This window comes from Chiloscyllium plagiosum, unplaced genomic scaffold (assembly GCF_004010195.1).
Source record: "Chiloscyllium plagiosum isolate BGI_BamShark_2017 unplaced genomic scaffold, ASM401019v2 scaf_8847, whole genome shotgun sequence".
Lineage (NCBI taxonomy): Eukaryota > Metazoa > Chordata > Chondrichthyes > Orectolobiformes > Hemiscylliidae > Chiloscyllium > Chiloscyllium plagiosum.
This window is the reverse complement of record NW_025214311.1, coordinates 28524-40853: the sequence shown is the minus strand read 5'-3', so window position 1 is coordinate 40853 and position 12330 is coordinate 28524. Positions and strand designations below refer to the sequence as shown.

The 12330-nt window shown below is 52.6% G+C and overlaps 1 protein-coding gene across 2 annotated transcripts in view; it reads right to left on the bottom strand.

The window, feature by feature from the left end:
* Window positions 1-9691: 9691 nt before the first annotated feature.
* LOC122547863 (protein FAM227A-like) overlaps window positions 9692-12330 on the bottom strand; it is a 30827-nt gene continuing 28188 nt past the window's right edge. For both annotated transcript variants that reach the window (XM_043686435.1, XM_043686436.1), the window contains one exon: window positions 9692-9996. In XM_043686435.1, the coding sequence (XP_043542370.1) occupies window positions 9820-9996 (177 nt within the window). In that variant the 3' untranslated portion in view covers window positions 9692-9819. The remainder of the gene's footprint in view (window positions 9997-12330) is intronic.

The following is a 12330-nucleotide window of genomic DNA, read 5'->3' as shown; positions in this document are numbered from 1 at the left end:
GATACACACACACAGCAGTGAACACTGTGGACCAGGGCAGATTTTGTTTAACAGTAGTTCCTATATTGATTCACAGGGAGGAACATTCTCTCCAAATCCACTTGAACAAGAGCTCTCAGGAGCTTCCATGCTAAAATCAAGTTGCTTCTTTATTTTTCCAAACCCCTGTTCGACCTTTCCTCATGAGAGAACATTCCTCTCCACTCCATATACTGGTCTAGCCCAGTCTAATCCAGTTTACCTTCGTCTGTGGGTGGCAGATTACAGGAATGATATGAAGACATTGGAAAGTGTTCAGATGTGACTTACAAGAATAATTCCAGGAATCAGTTAAGAGCATTATTTGAAGGGGGTGGGACTGTACTCCTTGGAGTGAAGGAGCTGTGAGGAGGGAGATTTAACATTGCCTCTTACAGAGGAGGTAGTTGGGATTGACTCTGCAATAGCCAGGCGTAGGGGGGAGTGCTCTTGGTTATCACTGGCAATGTGCTGCTCACGCTCACCAAGCTGACTGACCTGGGGAGGATATTCGAGTGCTCGGTGGTGTACCCAGCCGTGTCTTTCACCAGGATCAACTGGGTCAAATGTTCTGGACTCCATGATGGGTGGGTTCCTTGCTGGAGGAGTTACAGATGTTCAGCTGGAGCACCACTCACCTCCTCTATCTGGGAATCTATGTTAGTCTGGCTGAGGAGTCCTGGCTGAAGAACTGGAAGAAGCTGAGGTCAAAGTCTCTGGACAAGACTGCTCCGAGTGCTATCTTACAGGAGCCGACCTCTGGTCAAATACCAACCGGTGGCCACCGCGTGGTCATCCCGGCTGGTTCCTCTGAACCCTCCTCCTCGTTTTTCCACAAAGGTCCTGAAGATGCTGGTCCTCTTCTTCTGGGTCAAAAGGGAACACTGGGTCATGGCAGAGATTCGGAGTCTCCTATTGAGGAGGGTGGTCAATTGCTGATGTGCCTCCACACCCAGGTGTTAACTTTCTGCCTTCAGACCCTGCAGCGATACCTTTATATTTAGCGTCCTTGCAGATGCTGTGCCCTGAGGATGTGTTTCTACCACTGGAACTTGCTGCATGGCAAGGCCTGGGGCTGGGTGCTGGGGAGAATGGCCTGTGCTGGGTGCTGGGTAGATTGGCCTGGGCTGGGTGCTGGGTAGATTGGCCTGGGGCTGAGGGCTGAGTAGATTGGCCTGGGGCTGGGGGCTGGGGAGAATGGCCTGGGCTGGGGAGAATGACCTAGGGCTGGGGAGAATGGCCTGGGCTGGGGAGAATGACCTAGGGTTGGGGGCTGGGGAGAATGGCCTGGGCTGGGAGAATGACCCTAGGGCTGGGGAGAATGGCCTGGGCTGGGGAGAATGACCTAGGGCTGGGGAGAATGGCCTGGGCTGGGGAGAATGACCTAGGGCTGGGGAGAATGGCCTGGGCTGGGGAGAATGACCTAGGGCTGGGGAGAATGGCCTGGGCTGGGGAGAATGACCTAGGGCTGGGGAGAATGGCCTGGGCTGGGGAGAATGACCTAGGGCTGGGGAGAATGGCCTGGGCTGGGGAGAATGACCTAGGGCTGGGGAGAATGGCCTGGGCTGGGGAGAATGACCTAGGGCTGGGGAGAATGGCCTGGGCTGGGGAGAATGACCTAGGGCTGGGGAGAATGGCCTGGGCTGGGGAGAATGACCTAGGGCTGGGGAGAATGGCCTGGGCTGGGGAGAATGACCTAGGGCTGGGGAGAATGGCCTGGGCTGGGGAGAATGACCTAGGGCTGGGGAGAATGGCCTGGGCTGGGGAGAATGACCTAGGGCTGGGGAGAATGGCCTGGGCTGGGGAGAATGACCTAGGGCTGGGGAGAATGGCCTGGGCTGGGGAGAATGACCTAGGGCTGGGGAGAATGGCCTGGGCTGGGGAGAATGACCTAGGGCTGGGGAGAATGGCCTGGGCTGGGGAGAATGACCTAGGGCTGGGGAGAATGGCCTGGGCTGGGGAGAATGACCTAGGGCTGGGGAGAATGGCCTGGGCTGGGGAGAATGACCTAGGGCTGGGGAGAATGGCCTGGGCTGGGGAGAATGACCTAGGGCTGGGGAGAATGGCCTGGGCTGGGGAGAATGACCTAGGGCTGGGGAGAATGGCCTGGGCTGGGGAGAATGACCTAGGGCTGGGGAGAATGGCCTGGGCTGGGGAGAATGACCTAGGGCTGGGGAGAATGGCCTGGGCTGGGGAGAATGACCTAGGGCTGGGGAGAATGGCCTGGGCTGGGGAGAATGACCTAGGGCTGGGGAGAATGGCCTGGGCTGGGGAGAATGACCTAGGGCTGGGGAGAATGGCCTGGGCTGGGGAGAATGACCTAGGGCTGGGGAGAATGGCCTGGGCTGGGGAGAATGACCTAGGGCTGGGGAGAATGGCCTGGGCTGGGGAGAATGACCTAGGGCTGGGGAGAATGGCCTGGGCTGGGGAGAATGACCTAGGGCTGGGGAGAATGGCCTGGGCTGGGGAGAATGACCTAGGGCTGGGGAGAATGGCCTGGGCTGGGGAGAATGACCTAGGGCTGGGGAGAATGGCCTGGGCTGGGGAGAATGACCTAGGGCTGGGGAGAATGGCCTGGGCTGGGGAGAATGACCTAGGGCTGGGGAGAATGGCCTGGGCTGGGGAGAATGACCTAGGGCTGGGGAGAATGGCCTGGGCTGGGGAGAATGACCTAGGGCTGGGGAGAATGGCCTGGGCTGGGGAGAATGACCTAGGGCTGGGGAGAATGGCCTGGGCTGGGGAGAATGACCTAGGGCTGGGGAGAATGGCCTGGGCTGGGGAGAATGACCTAGGGCTGGGGAGAATGGCCTGGGCTGGGGAGAATGACCTAGGGCTGGGGAGAATGGCCTGGGCTGGGGAGAATGACCTAGGGCTGGGGAGAATGGCCTGGGCTGGGGAGAATGACCTAGGGCTGGGGAGAATGGCCTGGGCTGGGGAGAATGACCTAGGGCTGGGGAGAATGGCCTGGGCTGGGGAGAATGACCTAGGGCTGGGGAGAATGGCCTGGGCTGGGGAGAATGACCTAGGGCTGGGGAGAATGGCCTGGGCTGGGGAGAATGACCTAGGGCTGGGGAGAATGGCCTGGGCTGGGGAGAATGACCTAGGGCTGGGGAGAATGGCCTGGGCTGGGGAGAATGACCTAGGGCTGGGGAGAATGGCCTGGGCTGGGGAGAATGACCTAGGGCTGGGGAGAATGGCCTGGGCTGGGGAGAATGACCTAGGGCTGGGGAGAATGGCCTGGGCTGGGGAGAATGACCTAGGGCTGGGGAGAATGGCCTGGGCTGGGGAGAATGACCTAGGGCTGGGGAGAATGGCCTGGGCTGGGGAGAATGACCTAGGGCTGGGGAGAATGGCCTGGGCTGGGGAGAATGACCTAGGGCTGGGGAGAATGGCCTGGGCTGGGGAGAATGACCTAGGGCTGGGGAGAATGGCCTGGGCTGGGGAGAATGACCTAGGGCTGGGGAGAATGGCCTGGGCTGGGGAGAATGACCTAGGGCTGGGGAGAATGGCCTGGGCTGGGGAGAATGACCTAGGGCTGGGGAGAATGGCCTGGGCTGGGGAGAATGACCTAGGGCTGGGGAGAATGGCCTGGGCTGGGGAGAATGACCTAGGGCTGGGGAGAATGGCCTGGGCTGGGGAGAATGACCTAGGGCTGGGGAGAATGGCCTGGGCTGGGGAGAATGACCTAGGGCTGGGGAGAATGGCCTGGGCTGGGGAGAATGACCTAGGGCTGGGGAGAATGGCCTGGGCTGGGGAGAATGACCTAGGGCTGGGGAGAATGGCCTGGGCTGGGGAGAATGACCTAGGGCTGGGGAGAATGGCCTGGGCTGGGGAGAATGACCTAGGGCTGGGGAGAATGGCCTGGGCTGGGGAGAATGACCTAGGGCTGGGGAGAATGGCCTGGGCTGGGGAGAATGACCTAGGGCTGGGGAGAATGGCCTGGGCTGGGGAGAATGACCTAGGGCTGGGGAGAATGGCCTGGGCTGGGGAGAATGACCTAGGGCTGGGGAGAATGGCCTGGGCTGGGGAGAATGACCTAGGGCTGGGGAGAATGGCCTGGGCTGGGGAGAATGACCTAGGGCTGGGGAGAATGGCCTGGGCTGGGGAGAATGACCTAGGGCTGGGGAGAATGGCCTGGGCTGGGGAGAATGACCTAGGGCTGGGGAGAATGGCCTGGGCTGGGGAGAATGACCTAGGGCTGGGGAGAATGGCCTGGGCTGGGGAGAATGACCTAGGGCTGGGGAGAATGGCCTGGGCTGGGGAGAATGACCTAGGGCTGGGGAGAATGGCCTGGGCTGGGGAGAATGACCTAGGGCTGGGGAGAATGGCCTGGGCTGGGGAGAATGACCTAGGGCTGGGGAGAATGGCCTGGGCTGGGGAGAATGACCTAGGGCTGGGGAGAATGGCCTGGGCTGGGGAGAATGACCTAGGGCTGGGGAGAATGGCCTGGGCTGGGGAGAATGACCTAGGGCTGGGGAGAATGGCCTGGGCTGGGGAGAATGACCTAGGGCTGGGGAGAATGGCCTGGGCTGGGGAGAATGACCTAGGGCTGGGGAGAATGGCCTGGGCTGGGGAGAATGACCTAGGGCTGGGGAGAATGGCCTGGGCTGGGGAGAATGACCTAGGGCTGGGGAGAATGGCCTGGGCTGGGGAGAATGACCTAGGGCTGGGGAGAATGGCCTGGGCTGGGGAGAATGACCTAGGGCTGGGGAGAATGGCCTGGGCTGGGGAGAATGACCTAGGGCTGGGGAGAATGGCCTGGGCTGGGGAGAATGACCTAGGGCTGGGGAGAATGGCCTGGGCTGGGGAGAATGACCTAGGGCTGGGGAGAATGGCCTGGGCTGGGGAGAATGACCTAGGGCTGGGGAGAATGGCCTGGGCTGGGGAGAATGACCTAGGGCTGGGGAGAATGGCCTGGGCTGGGGAGAATGACCTAGGGCTGGGGAGAATGGCCTGGGCTGGGGAGAATGACCTAGGGCTGGGGAGAATGGCCTGGGCTGGGGAGAATGACCTAGGGCTGGGGAGAATGGCCTGGGCTGGGGAGAATGACCTAGGGCTGGGGAGAATGGCCTGGGCTGGGGAGAATGACCTAGGGCTGGGGAGAATGGCCTGGGCTGGGGAGAATGACCTAGGGCTGGGGAGAATGGCCTGGGCTGGGGAGAATGACCTAGGGCTGGGGAGAATGGCCTGGGCTGGGGAGAATGACCTAGGGCTGGGGAGAATGGCCTGGGCTGGGGAGAATGACCTAGGGCTGGGGAGAATGGCCTGGCTGGGGAGAATGGCCTGGGGCTGGGGAGAATGGCCTGGGGCTGGGGAGAATGGCCTGGGGCTGGGGAGAATGGCCTGGGGCTGGGGAGAATGGCCTGGGGCTGGGGAGAATGGCCTGGGGCTGGGGAGAATGGCCTGGGGCTGGGGAGAATGGCCTGGGGCTGGGGAGAATGGCCTGGGGCTGGGGAGAATGGCCTGGGGCTGGGGAGAATGGCCTGGGGCTGGGGAGAATGGCCTGGGGCTGGGGAGAATGGCCTGGGGCTGGGGAGAATGGCCTGGGGCTGGGGAGAATGGCCTGGGGCTGGGGAGAATGGCCTGGGGCTGGGGAGAATGGCCTGGGGCTGGGGAGAATGGCCTGGGGCTGGGGAGAATGGCCTGGGGCTGGGGAGAATGGCCTGGGGCTGGGGAGAATGGCCTGGGGCTGGGGAGAATGGCCTGGGGCTGGGGAGAATGGCCTGGGGCTGGGGTCTGGGAAGAATGGCCTGGGGCTGGGGCTGGGGAGAATGGCCTGGGGCTGGGTGGCAGAGGGGGCCTGGGCTGGATGTTGCTGCAGGAACTGTTAAACAGGTCAGCAGTGGACATCCAGCTTGTGGCCAATGCAATCTGTTGCATGAAAATGGTGGTGCTCGAACCCAATGTCATGTAGTTGGAGGATCCTGCCATTCACTGAGTACTCCCTTGTCCTGTTCCTTATTCCAAAGTGCAACATCTCACAATTTTCAGGGTTAAATTCTATCTGCTATTGATCTGCACCTCTAGCTAACTCCACAACATCTTCCTGGAACTGGACACCTTTCTCCTCACTGTCAACCACCTGACCAATCTTCATGTCATCTATAAACTGACTTCTCATCCCAACTCATCTTCGTCTATATTGATTACATTTATATCACAAACAATAAGGAATCCAGAATTGACCTTGTGGTGTTCATTGGATACTGGCCTTCTATGTCCATCCTCAGACTCCTGCAACTAAGCCAATTTTGGATCCATCTTGTCTAGTTACCTATGTGCTTTTACTTTATTAGTCTCCCATATAAACTATATCAGCTGCACGACCCTCATCAATACACTTGATCGCCTCCTCTGACTACACTAATTCCATTTTCAAGCTTTGGTTACACAAATGAAAATCGAAATACTGCTTCAATGTTATGGGACATTCTGACTCAACCTCTCTTTTAGGCATGACTTGGGGGAGCCGGTGTTGGACTGGGGTGGACACAGTTCAAAATCAGGCAGGCAAAAGTGAGGACTGCAGATGCTGGAAACCAGAGTCAAGATCAGAGTGGTGCTGGAAAAGCACAGCAGGTCAGGCAGCATCCGAGGAGCAGGAAAATCAACATTTTGGGCAAAAACCCTTCATCAGGAATAGAGGCAGGAAGCCTCCAGGGTAGAGAGATAAATGGGGGTGGGGAGGAGGTAGCAAAGAGCACCTTCAGGGCAGAGGGGTTGCAGTGAGAGAGAGACTCTCTGAGATTCTTGTGGAGAGAGGAGAACTTGTTCAAGGTGGGCATCCTTGCAAGAGGATTCGCACTCAGGTTAAAATCAACTAGGCAAATAATCACACAACACCAGGCTATAGTCCAACAGGTTTAGGTGGAAGCACTAGCTCTCAGAGTGCTGCCTCTTCATCACCTGATGAAGAGGCAGCACTGCCTTTAGGCAGTGAGCTCCAGACGCCAATCACCTCTGGGGGAAAAGAAAATTCTCTTCAACCCTCCTCTTACCTCTTGCATTAAATTTATCTTCCCTGATTATTGACCCAGCCTCTCCCATCTTCCCTCCTAGCTCAGGCAGCAGGGAAATCTCCTCTGCCCTCCTTCCAAGGTAATGACATCCTTCCTATAATGTAGTGATCAGAACTGCATGCAGTACCCCAGTTAGATTAGATTACTTACAGTGTAGAAACAGGCCCTTCGGCCCAACAAGTCCACACCAACCCTCCGAAGAGCAACCCACCCAACTCATTCCCCTACATTTACCCTGTCACCTAACACTACGGGCAATCCACGCAGACATGGGGAGAATGTGCAAACTCCACACAGACAGTTGCCTGAGGCGGGAATTGAACCCGGATCTCTGGCGCTGTGAGACAGCAGTGCTAACCACTGTGCCACCGTGCCGCCCACCAGTTGTGGCCTAAGCAATGTTTTATACAGTTCCAGCATAATCTCTCTGCTTTTGTTGTCTAAGCCTCGGCTAACAAAGGGAAGTATCCCAAATATCACTTAAACACTACTCTGCTACATTCAGGGATCTGTGGATAGACACACCAATATCCCTTTAATGTTCAGTACCTTCTAGGGTGCCACCATTCATTGTGTAAACCCTTGCCTTGATAGCCCTCCCCAAGTTCATTACCTCACACTTTTCTGGGTTGAATTCCATTTGCCATTGTTCTATACAACTGACCAGCCCACTGAGACCCTCCTGCAGATTATGGCTTTCCTCATTAATATTTTTCACACAACCAATTTTCATGTCACCTGCAAAATCTTAATCTAAGCTCTTACATTTAAGTCCAAATTATTAACATACACCACAAACAGCAAGGGCCCCAGAACCAAGCTCTGAAGAAGCCCACTAGAAACCTGCTTCCATTCTCAGAAGCATCCCATCACCATCACCTCTGCTTCCTCCCTCTCAGCAAATACTGGATTCAATATGCTTCCTTGCCTTGGATTCCATCCGCTCATACTTTCCTGACCAGTCTGCTGTGTAGAAGCTTATCAAAAGCCTTGATAAAATCTATATAGACCATATCAAATATATTATCCTCATTCACACTCCTGGTTACGTCTTCAAAACATTTGATCAAATCTGTCACACACAACTATCCCTGATATATCCATTTCACTCCAAATACAGATACATTCTGTCCTTCTCGTATGTTGAGAGAGCATTTGAGTACAGGACCAGGATTCTCTTACCAAACTGTACAGGGCCTTGGTGAGAACACACTTAGAGTATGTGGACACTTATGGTCCCTTATCTGAAGAGGAATATTCTAGCCATACAGAGAGTGCAACAAAAGCTTATCAGACTGATTTCTGAAATGGCTGGACTGTTGGAGAGGCTGGATAGCATCACTGGAGCATAGGGGGTTGATGGGTGACCTTATTGAAGCCTATAAAATCACGAGGGCCATATATAAGGGGAATAGCAAAGGTCTTTCCCCAGGGTAGAGTAAAGGTTTAATGGGATAGGGGTCAAATGCAGGAAGTGGGACTATTTTAGTTTGGAAAACTTGGTTTGGCATGGAGGAGTTGTTTCCGTGCTGTCTGACTCTATGTATGAAGAGAGTGTGGATTGGTCAGGATGATATTTTCCGAGGTTTAGAAAAATAGTAGGGGGGGGGGGGGGGGGGTGTCTCGTAGAAACCTATAAAATTCGAACAGGATTAGACAGGATGTTCCTGGTGACTCGGGAGTCCAGAATCAGGAGTCAGTCTCAGGATACATTTAGGGTTGAGATGAGGAGAAACGTCCTCACCCAGAGTGTAGGAACCTGTGAAATTCTTTGCCACAGAGATTGGTTGAGGTCAAAACAATTGAATATTTTCAGGAGGAGTTAGTTAGGGTTAAAGGGATCAAAAGCAATGGGGAGGCTGTTGGAACAGGGGACAAGGGACTCAGTTGCCATGCTCATATTGAATTGCAGAGCAGGCTCGAAGGGGTGAATGGCCAAATTATGCTCTTAATTTCCATGTATCTATTTTTCTATAAAGATTACTGGCAGGGCCCCGATAACTCCTCCCTTACCATTTTCAACAGCCTGCAACACATCTCATTTGGGCTAGAGATTTATCCACTTTTAAAGCTGCAAAATCCTCTCATGACCTCTATCTTTATTTTAATTTTTTTCTAATATTCAACACAAAGCTTCAACACAAACTTTAGAAGGTTCATATCTTGCGTACACTAAGAATTTACTTAGATATTTCAATAACAGTGAGGACACGAGAAGCCAGCAATCACCAAAAAAGAATGTGAATAACAGATCCTGAGACACCTCCTGTCAAAGAAAAAGTGCAAAAAGCCCTAAATAATGACTAGAAAAAAATAATCTCTCCTTGGATTTACCTTGCTGGTTCTGATACAAGCATCAGTTCAAGTGGTAACCAAAGGTTAGATTAGAAACTACTGAACAGATGTAGTAATGGACAGTACATAATTTATCATAATTTTACAGAAATTTTAACTCAATCCATGGATACAAAAATAATAACGAGAAATTTCACTCACTTACAGAAAGAGAGAAATAGGCCATGGATCGGCCATGCAAAAATGCCCATAGTGTACAGGGATGTGCAAACTAGGCGGGTTAGCCATGGGAAATACAGGGTTACAGGGATAGGGTGGGTGGCAGGTCTGGGTGGGATGTTTTTCGGAGGGTCAATGTGGACTCAATGGGCTGAATGACCTGTTTCCACACTGTAGGGATTCTATGATTCTTCTATTATGTGTGCTGTGTCCATCACAACCCATTCTGCAGTCAAATAGAAATGACTCGTGGTGAGATTATTACTGGTCATTGGAAAGCACACCTCCATAACTCACCAAGAGAGCTTACTGATTTCTTATCAAGTTGCTTGTTATTGGCTTTCACAAACGAGTTTTTCTGAACCTTTGGATTCCTCTTTGCTTGAATTGAAGAGTTCTGTGACTGCCTGCGTATGGACAGGGAGGGCTTGCTGTGTACCGATTGCTGATGAGGAAACAGCATTAGTGATCAGATCGAAAAAGCCAAAACCCAAGGGATTTCATTCTAATTTAATGGATATCATACAAGCAAATAATTTAACTCTAGAAACCCATTCCAATACATTGCAGATATCCCCAAAGTGTTCCTTCCTGTAAAAGAAAGGCAAGCTGATAAATTGAATAGATATGGATGAGGAAGTTACCAGAGATTGGTGATGACAATATTTTTCTAAAATTCCCAAGTGACCGTTCAATACCTGCGGATTGATAGCTCTTCCAGAGTCTGCTCTACATCTTCAGAGGAGAATGACCAATGCACTTCATGCCCTTGAGAGAAATAGGCCATGGATCGGCCATGCAAAAATGCCCATAGTGTACAGGGATGTGCAAACTAGGCGGGTTAGCCATGGGAAATACAGGGTTACAGGGATAGGGTGGGTGGCAGGGTGGCAATTTAACAAGGCCCAGAGCCATTGCCAACCCCTCCACTTCCTCTGTCACTTGACCGTTCATCCCATACCTTGTGCAGAATGAGCTGATGTTTCCTTCAATTAAACATTAGGAAAACTGCAGCCATTGATTTTGGCTTCCATCACAAGTTCTGTTCCCTGGTCTGCAGGTCCGTCCCTCTTTTTGATCACTGCCTCAGACTGAACTGGGATTTAGGTAACCGCACTGTTCTACTGGAGTCTCAGCTCAGCTTCTCAAATACTATCCGACCTGTTACTAAGCCTGGCCACCTAGTCCTTCCAAAGCAGAGCATGACAGGAAATGCTACATCACCTAGTTCACCTTCTCCCATTCAGATGGGTGTTATTGCTGCTGTGAACTAATCACTCCAATCTATCTTTATCAATCAATGATCAATCCAAGGTGAGGAACGTGCCCTAAACAAGTGATGGCAAGCACTGAAAACCAAAAGCTCCAAGACGAGCTCTTCTTCCTGGGCACATATACTCACACATGCCAGATCTGAACTTACTCATCTACCATGTTCCAAACCAGATTTTCTGCAAGAGATATATTTTTGTTTTGCATTTGGTTGAATAAATACTAACTATTTCCAACATGCAAGGTTTGTAGCTCAGGTTGAGGTTTAGGGTGTAGTTTTGCTCGCTGAGCTGTAGGTTTGATATCCAGACGTTTCATTACCTGGCGAGGTAACATCATCAGTGGTGACCTCCAAGTGAAGCGAAGCTGTTGCCTCCTGCTTTCTATTTATATCTTTCTCCTGGATGGGGTTCCTAGGGTTTGTGATGATGTCATTTCCTGTTTGTTTTCTGAGGGGTTGATAGATGGCATCTAGATCTATGTGTTTGTTTATGGTGTGGTGGTTGGAGTGCCAGGCCTCTAGGAATTCTCTGGCATGTCTTTGCTTAGCCTGTCCCTGGATAGATGTGTTGTCCCAGTCTAATTGGTGGTTTCTTTCATCCGTGTGTCGGGCTACGAGGGAGAGAGGGTCGTGTTTTTTGTGGCTAGCTGGTGTTCGTGTATCCTGGTGACTAACTTTCTTCCTGTTTGTCCTACGTAGTGTTTGTGGCAGTCCTTGCATGGAATTTTGTAGATGACGTTGGTTTTGTCCATGGATTGCTCTTCTTGAATACATTGTATAGGTGGTTCTCCTCTGTTTTCCGAAGTTCGTCTGTGCTGCAGTGTGTGGTGGCTCGTTAGAATAGTGTTCTGATACAACTTTGTTTGTGTGTGTTGGGATGGTTGCTGGTGTAGGTAAGTATTTGGTCAGTGTTTGTCGGTTTTCTGTATACGCAGGTTTGTAGTTCTCCGTTGTCCTTTCTTTTGACCGTGACGTCCAGGAATGCGAGTTTGTTGTCGGTTTCTTCCTCCTTGGTGAACTTTATGCCTGTGAGGGTGTTGTTGATGATGTTAAATGTCTCTTCTATCTTGTTTCGTTTTAAGACCATAAGACATAGGAGTGGAAGTAAGGCCAGTCGGCCCATCGAGTCCACTCCGCCATTCAATCATGGCTGATGGGCATTTCAAGGAGAAAGTGAGGACTGCAGATGCTGGAGATCAGAGCTGAAAATGTGTTGCTGGAAAAGCGCAGCAGGTCTGGCAGCATCCAAGGAACAGGAGAATCGACGTTTCGGGCATAAGCCCTTCTTCAGGAATCCTGATTCCTGACGAAGGGCTTATGCTCGAAATGTTGATTCTCCTGTTCCTTGGATGCTGCCTGACCTGCTGTGCTTTTCCAGCAACACATTTTCAGCTCTGATGGGCATTTCAACTCCACTTACCCGCATTCTCCCCGTAGCCCTTAATTCCTTGTGACATCAAGAATTTATCAATTTCTGCCTTGAAGATATTTAGTGTCCCGGCCTCC